The sequence below is a fragment of the Pyrus communis genome, chromosome 2, assembly GCF_963583255.1.
Source record: "Pyrus communis chromosome 2, drPyrComm1.1, whole genome shotgun sequence".
NCBI lineage: Eukaryota > Viridiplantae > Streptophyta > Magnoliopsida > Rosales > Rosaceae > Pyrus > Pyrus communis.
Window position 1 is genome coordinate 2,642,779 of NC_084804.1, and position 21,415 is coordinate 2,664,193.

At 36.2% G+C, this 21,415-nt stretch overlaps 2 protein-coding genes and 2 long non-coding RNA genes across 4 annotated transcripts; 2 read left to right on the plus strand and 2 right to left on the minus strand.

Annotated features, from left to right (window-relative positions):
* Positions 1-2,343: 2,343 nt before the first annotated feature.
* On the minus strand, positions 2,344-3,091 carry LOC137726961 (uncharacterized). Its single transcript, XR_011067708.1, has 2 exons — positions 2,959-3,091; positions 2,344-2,770 (listed from the first exon to the last, which is right to left on the minus strand). It is a non-coding gene; the product is annotated as an uncharacterized lncRNA (long non-coding RNA).
* A 4,747-nt stretch (positions 3,092-7,838) lies between these two features.
* On the plus strand, positions 7,839-8,877 carry LOC137726714 (uncharacterized). Its single transcript, XR_011067666.1, has 2 exons — positions 7,839-8,413; positions 8,645-8,877. It is a non-coding gene; the product is annotated as an uncharacterized lncRNA (long non-coding RNA).
* Positions 8,878-10,836: 1,959 nt separating this feature from the next.
* On the plus strand, positions 10,837-12,875 carry LOC137725783 (uncharacterized). Its single transcript, XM_068464567.1, has 3 exons — positions 10,837-11,017; positions 12,076-12,275; positions 12,435-12,875. The coding sequence occupies exons 1-3, from the start codon at positions 10,928-10,930 to the stop codon at positions 12,685-12,687; spliced, it is 543 nt and encodes a 180-aa protein (XP_068320668.1). The 5' UTR covers positions 10,837-10,927; the 3' UTR covers positions 12,688-12,875.
* Positions 12,876-14,263: 1,388 nt separating this feature from the next.
* On the minus strand, positions 14,264-15,947 carry LOC137726663 (dof zinc finger protein DOF1.4-like). The gene has a single exon (XM_068465599.1). It carries the CDS (start codon positions 15,432-15,434, stop codon positions 14,559-14,561), a length of 876 nt encoding a protein of 291 aa, XP_068321700.1. The 5' UTR covers positions 15,435-15,947; the 3' UTR covers positions 14,264-14,558.
* Between the last annotated feature and the right edge of the window lie 5,468 nt (positions 15,948-21,415).

Here is a 21,415-nt window from a genome sequence, read left to right on the forward strand (position 1 = left end):
AGTAGCGGTAGTTAAACATTATTCCAGTTTAATGTTGAGTACAGGTACAAGCTCCGGCGGATTTTTTTTCTGAATTTCTAAGACTCCTTCCAGTTCAAAGCAGAGATCTTCTCTTCTGAACTCGTAAATCGACAAGCATGAAGCTTTTGTTTTGATAGCTTGATTCTCGAAGCAGGGGTTGCTTACAAAGGAAAGTTGTACTGGGGAAGCATGTACGATGGACATATATGGGGCTGGATCCCAACTCCATTAATAATAACACATCAAGCATCACTAGTAATAGCACTGGTGATACGAATGTCAATTGTTGCTTCATCGATATGCCTAAACATGATCAGTTCACTCACACAGCTACAAGATTTGAACTCCTAGGTGTGTGTAACAGAGCTAGATGAGGTACATGTTTGCGAATGTGCCAGTTAGCTCAGAATTGAGGGAATGATCTGACTGTTTGGGAGTTGAAAGATGATGATCAGGTTGACAACTGTGCAGGCAAATGGTGTTTGGCAGGCAGCTCTTCGGTATCCAGAATGGTTGTGCGAAACGCATTGATCAACAAAGGGGGGGTGCTTGCTTTCGACCCAAATAATGAAGATATCTTGTATCTAGACCTCAGTGCACACATTGTCATGTGCAACATTCGTGCAAGAAAGGCGTTCTGGCTATGGAAGTTTCGATCTTCCCACAAATATTTTAATGGTGTTGATAGCGTGTCACGTCATGGTAACCGATCATCAACTGCTTTCGGTATCCAGAATGGTTGTGCGAAATGTATTGATCAACAAAGTAGGGGTGCTTGCTTTCGACCCAAATAATGAAGATATCTTGTATCTGTAAGAGTAAACATAGACTTTATGTTAATATACTTAGCCAAGAACACAAGAATTTACCAACTAAATCACAACCAACGCATCAAATATGTTTTACATATGCAGATACTGAAGTAATATCTGCAACACATACCTGCAGACTGTTTCCCATGTGTGCTGTCAGAAGACAGTAGATGGTGCTATTCCATTAAGCCAACAGGACAAGGGGTTTTTGAGATGCATCATCTTGGGCTTGAAAAACCAATAGAACAAGGCCTTCCCCGAATTGGGAAGTCGGACGTAGCCAGCAATTAAGGATGGTTTTGATGGAGACTAGCCTTGAGAGAATGGCCATGACTGCACCCTCTGGAAGTTGTTGAATTCTGAAAGGACCTCTGGGTTGCTGCCATTCTTCTTTCGTACGGCCGATCGCTGCTCTTTTAATTGCTACTCTCTTTCTTAGCTTGAATAACTTCTTCATGATTCATGGCATTGATCACAGGAAAGAGTAGTACTAGACACCATATCATAACTATGTTCAACAGATTAGGATTAAAAGCCATTGGAGAAATCTACACACAACCTTCTTCTCTGTGCAAAACTCAGTGCTCTCCAAGTTATAGGTAATTGGAACAATAAGAGCATGTTTTTGTGAGAGCAGGGGCTTGTGGTTTTTATACTACAAAATCTGGATTACCCTATAATAATCCTACAAGGAATACAAGAACAAATCCTTGTACGAGTTCTATTCTTAAGCTTATCAACACAGAGTTTCAATCCAAACTAAAGTCGAATTAACGCTCATAAACATATTAAGACTTTTTTATAGCAATCTGAGACAACAAGGATTATTACCAAACCGTATGAATCACACTCATACTCTAACAGTATCTAGACCTCAGTGCACACATTGTCATGTGCAACATTCGTGCAAGAAAGGCAAGGAAGACTAGGAGGATCACTCCGGTTAATTATGCTGCAATTAGTAACTCCGTGATGGCTGTCTTCCCATACATGCTTCCATGGTGGCCGACACCAGTTACTAGACTCAAACCAGGCTCTAGCACTTCAAATCATGTTGCGGAAGCAGGTAAGAAGAGGAAAGCCAATGACGAAGACACAAAGTGGACAACAAGCAAAGCACAGCAGCAGATTTGTTTATGAGAACAAGGTACAACTTTCATGTGGACAAATTATTCAAAAGTGGCGTGTTTAGCAGTACTATAAAAGGTGGAGGAGAGCAAAAGAGGAGGCCGCACGACGTAAAGGTAGTTCAGCCGGCAGCCGGCAGCCGGCATGGCTACTTGGTCTGAAATTCTGAATCTGGATGATCAATATAGTAGGTATACTACAGTATTTTGATTCTTGATCATCTTCCACAATGTTACGCTACTTACACGAATAATTTACAATAATTTACAAGTGAAGCAAGAAAATTATTGGCATAATGAATACTCATGTTTACGTATATATCAACAAATCAAGATGTATTCAATCCGTGCTCAGTTACAAACTGTTAGAAAAGTTGGAACGGAAATTATAAAATAAAAAACAAAAAACGACCCCATGGTTTATCATATGCGCTCTTAATTATCTAGGCAAAATAGTCGATCTTGATCCGACCAATGATGACAGGCCGCTGGACATTCCTTGGCACCAAAGTTACCTTAATACTGCCATCGTCGTCAGCTCCCAAGTCCTCCAACAAGTCCGTAATCCCAAGATGCAGGCTGGTTTTAACCTTGTCCTGGAACTGTGGCAAGTACACCAAGCTCCCTGCAAACTCGGACTTGTCGGGTAGACTCAGCGAGATCTCGTCCTCGTTCACATGCACGTCGAACTTGAGAGCCTTATCCGCCACAAACTCAATCCCTTCAATCACCAACACCTCCTCTTCCTCCTCCTTGTCTCACCACCGAGTCCAAAGCTATTGGCAACTTACTACTCTCAACCAAAACTACCTATTGAACAAATATAGTGCATAATTGCTATATTTTAATCACACACATGATTCAACAAACTAAAAATATGCAATTTAATTTATGCCCATGAGAAAAACAATGTTAAATAATACAACAAAATAGGTTAGAGAAGCATGAAAAAAGTTAGAGGCAAATGTTTGACATTTGTTCTTAAGACATTTCACTACCTTCTTTGACACCTCTGCCGCATTTGCTGGCCCTGTTTTGTTATGACTCGCCAAGGCAAGTCCTCCTAGACCAAGGAGAAAGATTTCTCCTATGCAATTTTACTAGACAAGTTTGCGGATCACGATTAGGGTTTTGGTCACTATTGATTATTGTTGCTTTCATGAACCTCTAAGATTTCTGACTATGGAAATCTGGGATTTGTTTGGGAAGATGTGAGCGATTGAAGGGGCGGTGGAGTAGGTGGTAATCATGGCGTTGGAGGATATGGTGGTGGAGGAGAAGCCACAACTTTGTTTCCATTTTGTCAAGAGCTATGCATCCGGATCCCCTTCTATCAAATTTATTTAGTTCGAGATTTGGACTGTTGAATTTGACCGTTAAATTTTGATCAAACTATTACAGTTATTATAACTTTTAAAAGATTCTCTGTTTGTAAACGTTTGATCAAAATCCGACAATTCAAATTTTAGACTAGATGGATTAGGTGGTATGTATGAACAATTTACGTCATTTGAAGTGACTAATTACATTTGCAGCCACACGTTCTATGTTACCATGCTTTAGTCAAGTTAAGGACAAGACTTTTGTTAACAGGCCCTACCCTTGTCAAAATCACACCCCTTCAATGGTTCATTCACCTTGTGTACAGCACTCTTGCTATGTTAAGAGCAACTTCAGCGTTGTAAAGATCTTCTAGGGTAACTAACTATTGAATAGCCTCAAGTGAACAGTAATTACATTTAATGAACAGTAACTGCCTTTTATATCTCAACCTCTAAACTGAATAGTCATGGTAATAGGCAATAAAATATTAGTATTTTTTATTTTATAAAATGATACAAAATAATTTTATTTGTAATTTCGGATATGATTTTTAATCAGTCTTGTTGTACCACGTGTCATTAAATAAGAAATTACAATCCAAAGTATTTGAGAAAATATAAAATTATGATGTAAGTTGGAAGATAATGATAACATATTTATAGAAAAAATTAAATCATTTTTTTTATTTTAATTTTTTTCGGATTTTTTATTCAAATTCTTTCTCATGTCAGTCGGTTCCCACATCTCTCTAGCTCTCTCTCTCTCTCTCTCACTCTATTTCTCTATCGACGCAACCCTTCCCCCTCATTTCTGAAACCTCTCTCTCTTTAATCTCTCGACACTCTCATTCTCTTTCTATCCTTCCTCTTCTTCGAAACCGAAGCAAATCAAACTAACAAACTCTGAAATCTCAATCCTCTGGATGAGAGGAACTCGAATATGCCCTTGCATGCATCAGTTAAGCACCATTTGGGTGATCCACCATTGAAGCCGAGAGCTTCAAGCTTCCATTGCTCAAACCTAGGTGAGGTTATTGCCTTACTTCAATTGCTTGAGTTATTCTCTGGTTTTTATGTGTTTCGAGTTGAAACCCTTGGGTTTAGTCTCTGCCATTTGTCTGTGGGTGTATCATCAGCCTCGATGACGAACTCCGGCGAGAGCTGTTGAGTTCGAAGCCTGCTGGGTTTTACAATTTTTAAATTTTTTTATTAATTATTTACTTTTTTATATTAAAATTATATATTTTTTTATTAATATTTTATATTTTTATTCATTTTATATTGCGGCTAACGGTCGCCTTAACGTCAGCATGGTGTCACCTAGCCCTCGGGCTCTCGGGCCATCGATTCGAGCCGAGCCTCTAACTCGGGCCCCCCCTCATCCACACGCTCGCATGGGCTGGAGCTTGCAACTCTGGCTATTGGGTTGCAAAAGTCGCTGGTCCATCGGGCTAGGAGTTTCGGTGGAGTTGCTCTAATATGTTCGCTTAAGACATGTAACGGTGGGCTCTTACATTCGAGTCTTACATGAGCCCAATTTGGTGGATCATAATGCATTGATTCTCCTCGTATTTATCTTTGATGGACGAGTAAAGTTACACGTACGACTATACCAAAAGATTTCTACTTCTTTAGGCTATAGTTTGTAAAAACTTGTATACTCTAAATTGCTTAATCACTCGTTTTGAACTACTTTTCTAACAATTAATAGTATATTCTAGCTGTGTTTAGGACAAAATCTAAAAGTAATCGTAAAAGTTGGAACGGAAATTATAAAATAAAAAACAAAAAACGACCCCATGATTTATCATAGGGTTCTTTAGATATAGACCCTTGCAACTCTTATTTCTTATATAAAAACCCACCTAATTATAAACATCCAAATAAAACCCAAATTTAAAAGTGATTGCCATGTAGGAAAGTAATTGACCTATTAATACAAAATATTTACAACTTGTACCACAATATTCAAAATAAATTAATAAATACTATTGCTCACCTTAACTACAATGAACAAATAATTTATTGCATATTATTACCCCTAACACACACACATATATATATATATATATATATATATACATATATATGTTCAAATGTATACAGTACTACCATAAGCTCAATATATATATATAGTACTACTATACGTTCAAATATATATGTATGTATGTATGTATGCACAATACTACATATATGATCAAACATATTATACTAATTAATCTACCTATATGTAAATTTATGATGAGCAAATAACATATATTTTGTAGGTATTTTATTTTGTATGCATCATCATATATATTGGGCACATTTTATTATTATATGTACAAAATAATGGGTAAAATAGTATTGAATAAAATAATAATTTTTTTTATGTAGGTACATTATTTTGCATACATTGGGTTTGCTTTATTATGTAGGTAAATTATTTTGCATGTATTTTACATATAGTGCGGAAATTATTTTGATTTTTTTTAAGCAATCTAACATTTTAAAATTCGAATAGTAGGTGCACTGAATCAAATAACATTTTCTATGGGTAAATTATTTTGCATGAATTTTTACGTATACCAGCCATGTTTTTTTTTTTTTTTTTTTTTTTTTTTTTTTTTTTTTTTTTTTTTTTTTTTTTTTTTTTTTTTTTTTTTTTGTTATATATATGTGTGTGAAATAATTTACCTACATTTATATGTAAAATATAATTTGTTGACTTAACTAAGCATGTATTATTACATATATTAGGCAATAAATTTATTGTTTTTTTATTTTCGTAAAACCATTAATTCTCCCTTACAATCTGTATGGAACTAATTGTGTACATCAAACATTCAAATAAGGGTGTTTTGGGCATCGAAAAATTTTAAATGTCTAAAGTCAAATATAATTAATGAATTTGCTGATGTAGAATCTAGTGAATGAATTTTATTTGAGTAAAAAACTTATGACGGATTTTATGTAGAAAAAATTAAATTTCAAGGGTTAAAATCATATTTTCAGTTTATCGCTCTTAATTATCTAGGCAAAATAGTCGATCTTGATCCGACCAATGGTGACAGGCCGCTGGACATTCCTTGGCACCAAAGTTACCTTAATACTGCCATCGTCGTCAGCTCCCAAGTCCTCCAACAAGTCTGAATCCCAAGATGCAGGCTGGTTTTAACCTTCTTCTGGAACTGTGGCAAATACACCAAGCTCCTTGCAAACTCGGACTTGTCGGGTCGACTCAGCGAGTCCTCGTCATCATTCACATGCACGTCGAACTTGAGAGCCTTATCCGCCACAAACTCAATCCCTTCAATCACCAACACCTTCTCTTCCTCCTCCTTGTCTCACTACCGAGTCCAAAGCTATTGGCAACTTACTACTCTCAACCAAAACTACCTATTGAAAAAATATAGTGCATAATTGCTATATTTTAATCACACACACGATTCAACAAACTAAAAATATGCAATTTAATTTATGCCCATGAGAAAAACAATGTTAAATAATATAACAAAATAGGTTAGAGAAACATGAAAAAAGTTAGAGGCAAATGTTTGACATTTGTTCTTAAGACATTTCACCACCCTCTTTGACACCTCTGCCGCATTTGCTGGCCCTGTTTTGTTATGACTCTCCAAGGCAAGTCCTCCTAGACCAAGGAGAAAGATTTCTCCTATCCAATTTTACTCGACAAGTTTGCGGATCATGATTAGGGTTTTGGTCACTATTGATTGTTGCTGCTTTCATGAACCTCTAAGATTTCTGACTACGGAAATCTGGGATTTGTTTGGGAAGATGTGAGGGATTGAAGGGGTGGTGGAGTAGGTGGTAATCATGGTGTTGGAGGATATAGTGGTGGAGGAGAAGCCACAACTTTGTTTCCATTTTGTCAAGAGCTACGTATCCAAATTCCTTTTCATCAAATCCACCTAGTTCGGGGATCCAGATCGTTAAATTTTGATCAAACGGTTACAGTTATTATAACTTTTAAATGTTTATCTTATTTGTAACCGTTGGATCAAAATCCAACTGGCTAAGTCCTAGTAGGTGAATTTGGTGGAAAGAGGTATGTATGAACAATTTACGTCATTTGGAGTGACTAATTACATTTGCAGCCACACGTTCTCTGTTACCATGCTTTAGTCAAGATAACGACGAGACTTTTATAACAGGCCCTACACTTGTCAAAATCACACCCACTTCAATGATTCATTTACTTTTTGTACAGCACTCTGCCATGTTAATATGTTCACTTAAGACATGTAACGGTGGCCTCTTGCATTCGAGTTTTACATAAGTTCAATTTGGTGAATCATAATGTATTGATTCTCCTCGTATTTATCTTTGATGGATAAATAAAGTTACACGTACGACTATACCAGAAGATTTCTACTTCTTTAGGCTATAGTTTGTAAAAACTTGCATCCTCTAAATTGCTTAATCACTCGTTTTAAACTACTTTTATAGCAATTAAAAGCATATTCTAGCCGTGTTTAGGACGAAATCTAAAAGTGATCTTATATATATAAACGGACCCCAGCTCATACCAGCAAATTGGGCAGATATAAAAAGTTTGAGGTGCCCCAATTTTTAATGGAGTAGGATTCTCTTCTCTCTTTTTTCCCTCCTCTTTCCTCCCCTTCTATTTGAACGGTCACGGTTAAGCCACATCAACATCTTATATTAATTTTGTATAGAAAGAGAAAAACAAAATAGAGAGTGTGAGAGACAGGGATGAAAGATGATGAAAAGAGAAGGGGAGAAAATCCTAATTCATTTTTAACATGATTATGTTTCATCAAAGTTATGCTGCCCCAACTCTTCTGTGGAAAGTATTCAGTCTGTTGAATCTTGATGCAAACGCGATTTCATTTGTTGCCATTTTGTTCTTTTATTTTCTCACTCGTACTACATTGCACTGCACGACAATTTGTACTACATCTTACGCGTATACCTGTACTAAATTCCAGTACTCCAACAACCTGGCTTATTTTCCTGTACTGGATTTTAGTACTCGAACCTTGGTTATTATTGATTCAGAAATATATATACGTGTGTGTATATGGATCATCAGTATATGGATAATTGCAGCAGAAATCTTTCAGTTTTACAGGAGAATCACACAGACGCTCCTCTACTTCAACTTCAAGTAAGTTTTGCAGTCTCTCTTTTCACCCTCTTGTTTTCTCATTCTTCACGCAATTCGATCCTCGTTTGATTTACTCAATTCAATTTCTAGAAAAAAAGAGAGGAGTGCATAGGAGAAAAGTTCGCACTCCCATTTTCTCCTTATGTATGCACTTTTTTGTTTCCGTCATTTGATTCTTCTTTGATTATATATGAAACTATTGCCGTCGTTAATTTGAGCATTTGTGGTCAGGAATTGGAGGCGATCCAATCCATTCTTATGGAGTGAGTTCATCTTTACTGTTCGATCTAATGAATCTACATGAATTTATGGCATCCACAATTGGCACCAAATTCATCACCAGAGTGCTACCTTTCTCACCTTCAGCTTCGAAGTCTTCCAACAAGTCCCTTGTCCTTGACCTCATGCTACTACTTCGATCTCGTTTCTTTTGTTAGTTATATGCAGGCCATGCATAAACAAAACCGGGCCGGCCATTTTTCATACCTTGGCACCAAAGTCACCACCTGACTGTTATCATATTCAATTCATCCTCCAACAAGTCCGTGATCTCTATGCGCAATCTCTTAATTTATGATAAAATTAACAAAGAAATGTTATGAAAAGAAAGTAGTTTGCGGATAGAGATAACGAACTTGTTGTAGGATGAGCTGAAGATAATAACAGTCTGGTGGTTACTTTGGTGCCAAGGCATACAAGATGGTCACCTTATTTTACTTTTTTTTTAGGATTAGAAATCAAAGATCTTATGTAACATATGGAATTGATTAATTGAGGATGAAACTTGACAAATGAACTAAAAATGCAAATATTTGATTTATTTACTCACTTTCTAATGTTCATATTTGTGTGTATATTAAAATGTATCAACATCATCTTATGGCAACATCAGCCAATAATAAGGTTTTTCAATCGTATAAGAAACCATCTACAATCAATACAAAGTTGGCAATGATAATGATTTAATCCATGACATTAGGATAACTATCAACGCAATTAAAGGTCTTTGCCAGTTCACTTGTAACATCTTGTTTTTTTAGAACTACTAAACGTTGACAGATAGTTTCCATTACAATTGACTTCATGGTAAAAGTAAATGTCAAAATAGATTCAGCTAGCAACCAAATGGACCAGCACATCACTTGTCAAAAAACGATAGTGCTATTCACACTATTTTTTTTACCTTCTATACACCTTTGTAATTTTTTGTCATTGATATTTTTCAATTTATTTGGTTTGATGACTGAAATTTAGAAGATATGTGAAAAGTAAAAACAAGTGTTTAGATATAACTACTTATATAATTAAAAAAAAAAAAAAAAAGACCTTGCTCTTCGGTCCTACAATTTACTGTTAAGCGTGATAAGGATTTCTTGATATACTTGGCAACAAAACCTTTTTTATTTAGGAAAACTAATGAAAATGATTTGAAAACTTTGAGTTTTAAATAAGGACAAAATAAATAGTAAAGTAAATAGTACTAGAATTGACTTTTTAATGTAAAAATATTTTTCGTTAAAATAAATAGTACCGATAGTTTTTTCATTAAAGTGCCCCCTTTATTTTGCATTTTTGGTCAAAATAGCAAGATTGCCAAGTACAACAACGTTTTAACTCGCCCTACAAACTCAAAGCTAACGTCAAATTGTAAAAGCACAATTCACTTATCAGAAAATCATAAATTATATTATTTTAACAGCATGTCAATTTCTTATTAACTAAAATATTGATATCGACGCATTATTAACTAAACACGATGAATTTGAGTAGCCGGATTCAAAAGTTTCACCTTTGTAATAGAATCTAGAATTCCCTTTATTTGCTCGGGAGGGGCGAAGGTTATTAATTTTGGTTTTGTTAATAATATTTGAGCTCCTTTTCACCTTTTTCATGTTCTCTTCACCATGAAGTAAATAAATAAAAGTTTAAAAGAGAAAGAAAAAGTCACACTTATAAAATATAAAAGAAGGAAAATGTTATTCATAATTTTAATTTTACTTTTCACATTTTTATTAATCTTTTTCAGTTTGTTCAATTTGATGGTTGAGAATCGAGAGCTAACGTTTAGATAGCACGGTTAGCACTATCGAAAAAAAGAAAAGACAAAGGTTAAAAAAAGAAGAGGAAAACTAATGAAAATGACTTGAAAACTTTGAGTTTTAACGATAAGGACAAAATAAATGATAAAGTGAATAGTAATATGATTAACTTTTTAATGTAAAAATATGATTTTTCGTTAAAATAAATAGTATCGGGAGTTTTTTTTTTGTGTTAAACTTCTTAAAAAAAAGTTAGGTGCTTTTAACTTTTACTTAGAGAAGCGCGTGCCTTTTGTGCGAGTGGGTATCGACTCTTGATTTTCAACAACGTTATTTACTTAATCTGTTTGATTGTAACAGCAAACGCTTTTTTATCTTCTTTTTCGTGTCTGTCTGTCTGTCTGTCTGTCTCTGCGATTTGTGTTGGGGTTTTAGACGAAATTCGAGTTCGAGAGAAAGCAAGGGGTTTTGTGGGATGGCTTCAACACTGCTTTTGGTTGTCGTTTTTGTGTTCGATCTGGTTGCTTTTGCGCTGGCTGTTGCCGCTGAGCAGCGAAGGTCCACTGTAAGTGTGTGTGTGTGTGTGTGTCTCTCTCTCTCTCTCTCTCTCTCTGTTTCTCTCCTTTCTTGGGAGGACTAATATCATATGATTCTTAACTTAGAGTTCTTCAAGTTTTGATCTTTTTTATTTATATATACTTTCCACCAATTTTTTTAGAATTAGAGATTTATTAGAGCAATATATACTTATTTCGCCTTCAGACAGAAGTAGTCGATTTATTACTATTTAAAAAAAAAATTTAGTGTGAAATATGAAACAGAGTTTTTAAAGCAAAATAAAGATTGATTAGATTTATTAGAAAACCTTACAAAAATCCATAAATTAGTGTGTAAATTTTATTTAATTATTGGTGAGGACATAATTTTTCTGTGGAGATTAAACCAATAATACTGCCCTTGAATGGCTATTTAGTTTGGGTGGTGCCATTAACCCATCAATTTCTACCACTCACCCACCTCTTATTAATTTCTGTCTTTTTTTTTTTTTTTCAATTCATTTGATCTAAGGATCGAAAATTAGAAGCCGAGTGGTAAAAGCAAGAAGGATGTGGAGGTAGCACCACCCTTTAGTTTATTATTAGACCGTAGGTTTAATTCTTGGCGTTTTTCAAACGAAAAAGTCCAAACCGTAGGGCGTATTTATTTTTGTTCAATATTTTGTATGCTAATAAACCACTGTTAGAATACAAAAGTAGGGTTTATCAGATTTATTAGATGTGAATTTTGCTTGGAGAGGCAACAAATTTTCAAGATTGTTAGTCAACATAACACTGATAGATCAAGCAAGATGAGAGGGGTAAACCTGTCTGGCAGGAATTTTGAGTTGACACTTGAGATTCACCCTCAAATTCTTGATATTAAAAATCTCAAAAGCCGAAGGGGAGAGGTGTGTGTGTCACTGACGTTCTACACGAATCGCAGGGACAGTTCCATTTCTAATTTTTGAATTTGACATTAACTGGAACGAGGAGGAACACACACTAATAGCTTAAGTTATTAGAATCAGTGGCTTCTTCTACAATTAGATACATTGTTACTTTATCTATTATCTCTCCCTTGCAGGCCAAGGTTCAAACTGAAGCAAATTCGACCTATTGTGTATATGATTCTGACATTGCAACTGGCTTAGGTGTGGGATCATTTCTGTTCTTATTGGCAAGTCAAGCTCTGATAATGGTGGCAAGTCGATGCTTGTGCTGTGGAAAGGCTTTGAGACCCAGCGGTTCTCGATCGTGGGCAATTACGCTCTTCATTACCAGCTGGTATGTGCTCCTCATATAATCCGGGCATTCTCAGATATTATAGTTGTTAACACTGGTTGATTATATAAGGTCAATATCGTGTGTTGTCGAAAGATATGTGCTATTCTTATGTTTCAATTTCAGACTTCAGATTGACTGGTGTCACATTGAAAACTTCAGGGTGCTTTTTGTCATTGCTGAGGCATGCCTTCTCGCGGGTTCAGTGAGAAATGCGTACCACACAAAGTACACGACTTCGTTTATGGACGACCTTTCATGTGAGACATTGAGGAAAGGGATCTTTGGAGCTGGGGCTGCATTTGTCGTCCTCACAGGCATATTCTCGGAGCTTTACTATGTTAGCTATTCCAGGGCTAACGAATCCCCGGCTCCCTATAGCAGAGACGCCGGTGTGAGGATGCAGAACCTTTAGAACCGAAACCAATTGGAGGGAAGTGAGAGTGATCTTGTATCGTCACATGCAGTTGGTTGACTAGTAACTGACGTGCCTATCTTATGAGTATGGACTAACTTAACAGGACATATGATTGAATATTAGAAATGCTCATGATTTATGTATGTTTCGAATATTCGTGATTTATGTATGATATTTGGGTTTTATGTTTCGTGAAATGTAATTTGAAGTTCAATTACCACGAGGCTTGTTCGGTGGATGGAACTGGGTGAGATTGGAATCGAGTCCAAGTCAGTCTTGTAGAGAGTCTCACTCCTCTTGGTACATTGGATCGTTGTCCAGTTTAACAAGTCCAGTTCCAGTTCCAGCGTTTATAAGCTCGCCAAACAACGGCCAAGACAATAGCCTGCTAGCCCGCCTCAGACGGCTGACGGGGTAATCATAACTGAGTTTCCGTTCTAGATCATTGATACTGGAAAAGTGCCGCTCCACGCATCCATTTTCCGTTCGAAAATGGGTAGTCCGTTCGTTCCAACCGAGCCCCCAAAATAATATCTGGCATATGTCCGGTGCCTCAGCCCATGCCTCGATTGTTTTGCTTACTCGCTTTACTGCTTTAGCATTGGACTGGTGCTTTTGAGCCATCCATCGATTACAATTTGCTTCAAGGTCCTAATTTTTAACTCATGGATCTGAGGAAAACGTAGGCTTGAAGCATCTAAAATATGATTTATTTTTAATAAAAAGAAAACAAAAATGTCTCACAATTGTGGCCCCAAAATGGACATCCTGAATCCCTAGTCTTTAGAACTGGAGTGAGAGGATGAGAATAGGGATTGAGATCATCTCACTCTCTGGAGCCGACAAACTCAACAATTTGGATCATTTAATTTAAATCATGCTGCCCACCTCACACAAAATCACGCCTTCATTTCTCTCCAACTCCCTCATCTATCTCCCTCTTGAATGGTCCGAATTACAAGATTCGGTGGCTCCAGAGAGTGAGATCTAGAGAGGGTCTCAATCCTGAGAATAGGGCCACTTTGAGACTGGATTTGGGCTCAATCTAAGAAATTTACGAAGGATCAAATACACAACACTAGAATGGGGAAAATAATATTAAATATGAAATGGGTTGTGAATTTTTCACTCGTTTTCTTCTCGTGTCGTACACTTCTTCCTGTGTTCTTTGATTCTCTTTTAATTCATTTAATCCATATACAAGGCGAAATACTTCACTATAATTAAGAACATTAAAAAACAAGTTGTTAAGAATTTAATTACTTTACAACCCAAAATTTGTCGGGACTAGAACCAGTGGCCATAAAATATGGGGAAACAAATCTGTGCAAACTTATTCAGATGTCCAAATATACATACATATCCACAAGAATCTTCCATCACATTCTTTCAGTGAGCCCTGCTGGTAGTAGGAGTCCCCCATTTCTATCCCTATCACAAACCACTCACCGAAATTCTATAAAATAAAAAATAAACCAATTAATTCTATTCAATTGAACAATGAAACCCTAATATAAACCTCATTCACATGCATGTAATTGCATCTTCCATCAAGTTAAATAAAAACCAGGAGTTACAAACTTACAAATTAATAAATATATATATTTTTCAAAAATTAAATATCTCGAAGCTGAAACCGAAGGACAAAGACAGCTTCAAACTGTCTACATCTCTGTTTGGAAATTACAAGTTGAGAGAGCAAACTACGAGAAATTATATTACCTGAAGATCGGCACAAGTAGAAAAACTGTGACAAACTTGACAGTGACACATTAGAGAACGGGGATACTGTTTCTGAGTCGTAAAAGTCTCACACACACGCAATTCAAAATTAACATACCGCTAATGAAGATGGCTAATTCATTATTTTACAGTTGTATGTGATCAGAAGAATCATCCCAATGAAGCAGGTTGAGATCAGTAGAAACGAGGGTTTCGATGTCTTCCCAATTCCAGTCGTTCGAGTACACATCCACGGCGTTGCTTGGGGAGGGGGTTTTCCAGTTAGGCTGCTGGGGAAGAATATTTGGCATGATGCTTGTGATGGTTGGCTCCTCTACGGTGGCTTTGAACTGATCTTCAGCGGCAGCGTAGTTATAAACGTTTGAGGATTGCAAAGATGTTGAGATTGAAGAGAGGTTTGTGTCAAAGGAACTTGAAGTAGTAGTACTAATTGAGCTTGAGAAGGGATCAAAGGTTATTAGATTTCTACTTTGATGAAGAAAAGGCAAAGTAGTAGTACTACTTAAACCTGCTGACGAAAATATGATTGTGTTGTCCAAATTCTGTTGCGGAAGCGAAGATTGGGGACCGATAAGTGCGTGATAGAGAGCTTGCGCAGCAGTTTCCCGCTTATGGTGATCATCAATCGCCGCAGTGTTTGCAACGGTTGTGGCAGCTGCTTCTGAGGGAGAAGTGTTTGAGGACTTTTTGAGGCGCTTGTTTTTACGGATGCCACCAACCGGGACGTTTCGAAGAGTCCCGCCTTTTGTCCAGTGCCTCTTGCAAGCTCTGCAGAAGTGCCTTGGCTGTGACTTGTTGTAGTTGTTGTAGTAACAAAACTTTGTGTTCGTTGATTCACATCTCGGACACTTCAATGGCTCAGCTTGCTGCTGCTGATTTTGTTGATGCTGCCTCCTCACGGCGTTTGGTGGTTTTGGCAGCTGAAACGTCTGAGCTTGCAGCAAGCTGGTCTGACTCCAATCCAGCCCGTCACTGTTGACCTGCTTAGTACTCAATCCCATCTCCTCAAACCCTCTCAAAACCCGAAACAACGAATGGATTGCGAGTAACCCGAATGAAGATGAGGATCAAGGAATAAGTGTGTGTGATTTTTCTTCTTCTTCTTCGGGTATTTTTCTAGCCCTTGAAACACGGTCGTCGAAAAGAGAAAGCAGTCTGAATTGAAGTTGACGAGGACGAGACTAAGGTTGCTTATAAGCAAAAGGGTAACGTGTCGGTCGGAGGAAATGAGTGATTGTATGGCTTCAGGTGCAATGAAATGCCTAGGAAACTCATAAGAAGTGAGCACGTCTAAGTTGAGTCTCCTTATCTTAATAATTTTAATATATATATATATATATATATATATAAATAGTAATGATAATTAGTGTAAGAAGAATATTAAGAAATGATGATGGAAGATGAAAGGTTTTGTATGGTCGAGGATGGTTGTAATTGATATATGTGTGGGGCTTGGCACTGGTGTGTGGTGGCAACCATATAAAAATTGTGCAAACTTAGGTGACAATCAATAGTACCATGCTCTTATTCCTTACTCATCCCTACAATTTTATAGAATGAAAACATTCAAGTACTAAAGTAAATTAAGAGAAGATACAACGTGGACAAGACAAAGAGAGAGAGAGAATTACTTAACCTCGAAGGTCAAGGGGGGTTGGTGACATGTGGCTACCTTCAACACCACTGATAGTGCTTTATACGTTGGCTATGTAAAAGGAACATATGCAAGAGCAACTTCAGCATGGGCTGGTGCTTGGGGGATAGTGGACCAAATAGGGTCGGTAGCCCGGCCTTGAAGCTCCACCGTGGGTAGCCTGAGGGAAAGTGGAGGCCCGAGCTCCGAGCCCGTGAGGAATTGCCAGCCCGAGAGCCCAAGTGGATGTGACACAAGGGCTAACGTCATCCTGGCATTAGCCCAATTTTATATTTTTTTCTGTCAGGTGCGTGGGGGCGCATCAGCCGACAGCTTTTCAGCGTATGGGGCCCGCGTTGCAGTTTGCCGAGGTTACCGTTGGGAAGCCACGTGGCTTCCCATGGTCCGTTTGATCTCAACGGCTCTTTAAATTGGACCGTTCGATTTGCAACGGTAATAAAAATAAAAAAATCTTATTTAATATCAAACGTTGGATCTGAGATCAACGGTTGATATTATTCTGCTTTATAAATAAATAAATAAAAGAAAAAATAGTTTTAAAATTAAGAAAAGTTACCGTTGTGACACGTGGCACAATCTGAAATGTTGGAATTCAATTTTTTTTAAATCCAACGGCAGAGATTAATTAGTTCAATAAAAAATTTAAAAAAAATTGTAAAAAATCCGAAAAAAATCTGAAATTTTTTTTAAAAAATTGTTTTTACTTTTCTATAAATACCTTTTCATTATCATCTACCTTACACCACAATTTCATATTTTCTCAACTACTTTCAATCAAATTCCTATTTTTCTCTCAAAGTTTCAATCCAATTTTTTTTTTCAACAAAATAACTACTGATGCAGGTACGAATTGGATGCTTCTTGAAGATATTGCGTTGTGTACTAGCTGGGTTGAAGTTACTCATAGTTCGCTTACAGGTAATGAGATACAGTTGCGAGAAATGTGGAGTCTTATTCATACCAATTATCTTAAGAAAATGGATGGGAAAAGAACCAAAGAATCGATGTCCAGTCGTTGGAAATTACTTAGCCAATCGTTTAGTACATGGAGAGACGCCTTGGCACAAACTAGTAATAATATTCAAAGTGGGGAAAATTACGCAGATCAGGTAACAATATATTATCTATTTATTTGTTACCTACTTTCATTATAATTATTTGTTTGTATCCGGAGGTACTCTGCGGTGTAGATAGATTCGATTGCTCCGCAAAACCTCATCAGGGACTTAAGAATGGTTGATTTTCCCATCCTCGTTATCTCATCCACTTAGTCTGCAGATGCTCCATATGCAAGCATTCGCAAGGCAGCAGTAATTTTTTGCTTTGGAAGGAGACCCATAGCACCAAAAGCATCATTCTTTTACACAAAGTAAGAATCATGGTTGCAAACAACAATCATGATTTTGTTGAACAAATGTCGTTCCATTCTAAAATGACGTTTAAAGTACGTATCAGGGAATGCACTATTATGGACAAAATAATCATCCAAGAGTTCCGTACCTCATCGTTGCTTGCTTATATCAAGGTTTTCGGAACGGCTAGGCTTGCAGATCTGACCCATAACTTGGATGACTCGACGGGAATGTGAGGCTCTTGCCATTCTTGCTTCGTCATCTCTCTTTCTACGCTCCTCATAATCTTCCCTCTCATTTTGGGCCACCTGGAGATTGAACATTCCTTCTGATTGGTTATACAATTCTTCCTCTTGCTGATTGATTTCCTACATCATCATTGAGGAAGAAGAAGACATTGTAAGAAAGAAACAGAAACTATAAATAATGATAGAGATTTTGGTGAAGAAGGAAGCAGAAACTATGAATAATGATAGAGATCTTGAGAAAATTGGTGTGAGATTTGTGAGGATGGATGGTGGATTATATGGAGGATTCAGAAAGGATTAGGTTGTAGATAATGTCACGTGGCATGTCGTCATTCGTTAAAAATCTGATGGAAATCTATCCTCAAAGATTGTAAACAGATTATGACATATGGCGCGACGTGATTGGTTAATAATCTTATTGGAAATCCATCACTAATAATTGTATTTTCGGATAATGACACATGGCACAACGAGTAGGATTAAAAATATTATTGGAAATCCATTACCAATAATTGTATTTTCGGATAATGACACGTAGCGCAACGAGTACGATTAAAAATTTTATCAGAAATCCATCACCAATAATTGTCTTTTCGAATTTTATGACAAGTGGTGCAACGAGAACGATTAAAAATCTTATCTGGAATTACAAATAAAATTATTTTGTATTATTTTATAATTTTTCGGATAATGACACGTGGCGCAACGAGAAGGATTAAAAATCTTATCCGAAATTACAAATAAAATTATTTTGTATTATTTTATAAATAATAAAAAATACTAATATTTTATTGTCTATTGCTAAGGCTATTGAAGTGCAATGGTGGAGATGCAAAAGACAATTACTGTTCATTAAGGGCATCTATTGTTCACTGGGTGGATAGCATAGTGTATTGCCTGGGGGGAGGGTTCCCATGCTGGAACTGCTTTAAGGTTGAGTGCATTTCTGTTCATCATCTTTAAGTAGTGATAGTATTTATTACTTTATTTATCATCGTAAGTTTAAATTTTGAGATTTATGTTTATTTAATACGCAAATTTCAAAATTTAAGCTCATCTAATAATGATAAATAAGTTGGTGAATCTTATCATTACTTAAAAGTGGTGAGCAAAAATATTTCCTATTACACAGTTTGTGCAAGCAATGCTACATATAAGAGTTTTAACAAGAGTCTATAGTAAAATAGAATAATGTATGTGATGCATCGATTTTACAAAGGGCTAGATTAGAATGTTAGGATTAAATCAAGCAAATTCAGCCAATCACTAAAGCGCTTGTAAAATTTTGGTTTTAACATTTATGCTTCTTTTGTAGTTTAATTTATCACATTAATATGAGTGACCATAACTAAATGAGGGTATATAGCTCGAAGACGTAGAACAAAAACTTGTTTATATGCATCAACCTTCTGAGGGGCTCATTCAAATATTGGTCCAAACATGAACATATAAAACACTACCACATCAATTGATATATTACAAGATTGAGATAATAAGTTAGCTAGTGTCTTCAGTTTTGTTCTTATTATTATCACATCATGTCATCGGACTAGTAGTGTCTCCAGTACTGTTCTTATTATCATCACATGACACCATTGAACTAGCTATTATTATCACATCACGTCATCGAACTACTATTGTTTTCCTAAAATTAAGCTCACTAGTTCTAGACGACATTGTGTGCGGCAATACCATTTACAATAATAATTAGGGAAAATTTGGGAATGAAATTATATGAACATAAATAGGAATCAAGTACACTAGTATCCACGGACTAACTAGGTAGCTCGTCTTGTTGTACGATCAAAGTGTCGCAGAGGGGGTGTCGGGTAGACCCAATTTTGTAGGGATAAAATTGCACAGTCGAGCATCACGTAGTCACAAGTGGGGTTTATGTATTACAATATTTGGAGGGTTTTGATGATCCCATGGCCCTATATACATGTGATTACATGTTACAGGTTGGCCTTATGTGTTCTAATCACATCCATGCACCATGCAAATATGTGCAATGTAGCTAGAATGAAGGGTACGTATGTGGTCCTTGCAAGGGGAAATAGTTAATCTCTAAACCCTAAACCCTAAATTCTAATTTATGTGTATCTTTATTGGTTCATTTGTTCAATTATAAGGTCCCAAATAAATATGCGTATGCAAAAGAAGAAAATGAGCGTGCGATAATAACTTTCCCACAAAATTCATGTTTTACTGCTGTTTGTCGTTCTTGATCTTTGAACTCACTGTGTTTTTAATTTGTAACAAAATAGAAACTGAATATCATTAGATCATTTGATTATGTATATGTGCATATTAACATGATTCTTAACTTCTTAATTTTGAGCAACATTATAATATAATAACAAGAAAGTTTTCATCATAAATATGTTTATGTGTAAAGAGCGAATGAATTAATTATATGATGAGTTTATATTATCGGAATATGATTCTCTTCCCTTAAAATTTTCTCATTTTCCTTCTCTTCTCTCTCACTTTCCTCGTTTTTTTTTCTCTCTATAAAAAAGTTATTAAAAGATGTTAATGTGATTTAATCGTAACCTCTCAAATAAAAAGAGACTGAAAGAGAGAAAATTTAAAATAAAGAGAATCGTTGTCCTATATTATCATCATCAATGGATCGAGGTTTGGCCGTCAAATTAGTAAGAACTGGGGATCCACGTGCATGAATATGATTAAGGCACCAAACGAAGTGGAAACTCATTAAATAAATAATTTGAAACAAATTCCAATCTTTGTTAGATGCTGATCAAATTAATTAAGATCAAAGACAGGGTGTGAAAGGAATTGAAATCAAACTTGTTGATCGAATTGGTTTGGTTAGGTAAAGGTTCTTGTCTACATGGTCAGTCTCCCACACGTTTTAATTAATTAACTAAAATGCATATGACATAATATATGTCGTCAACGAATTAAACTAAAAATTGATAAGGAGAACTAATAAAAAGTTCTTCACAAAACTTCTTTTGGGAAATTTTATTTGAACCCTAAAAACTTCTTTTCACACCCAACTTAAATATTTTTGCTAATAAACTCTCCACTTTAGCCCTAAATTAATGTGAGAGAAGAAGAATATACTGAAAGGAGATGAACCCATATCAGCCCCACCAACGCCCGTTGCTTTCCGGCATCTTCTTCCCTGATGCGGGTAAATTTTTTTTTGTCAGCATCTTCTCTTTTCAGGCTCTTTTCCATTCTCTCTGTTTCTATCCTATACTCTCCTCCTCCTCCTCCTCTTTATTGCTCACTTCCTTCAACCGACAAATGCCGAAAGCAAATCGGGGCCTACACAGTTTTTGAGCGCTATAGAGTCGGCGACGTGGAGAATCACAACCAAGGGTACCTCTGTGTTGTATGGAAGGCGTTAGATGTCAAAGCTTGTGAAAGGTAAATGGGCTGCCATGGAAGGCAGAAGTTGCCTTGAAAAATCACCAGCAAATCTTTGGTGGGGTTTGAGGTGGAAGTGACAGTGAGTGTAAAAAAGACATTTTGATTTTGTTTTTTGTTTTTCAGTTTTATACAAGGGTGAACTAGGAATTTGAATAAAATATTTTTAGAATTGGGTGTAAAAAGAGGTTGAATGAGTTTTAATAAAATTTCCCTTCTTTTTATAAAAAAAAAAAAACACTTAAACAACTTTTCTTATTATTAAGGACAATTTTTGTATTATAAGAACACAAAATAAAAGAGTCACACTTCACAAGAATTTTGAA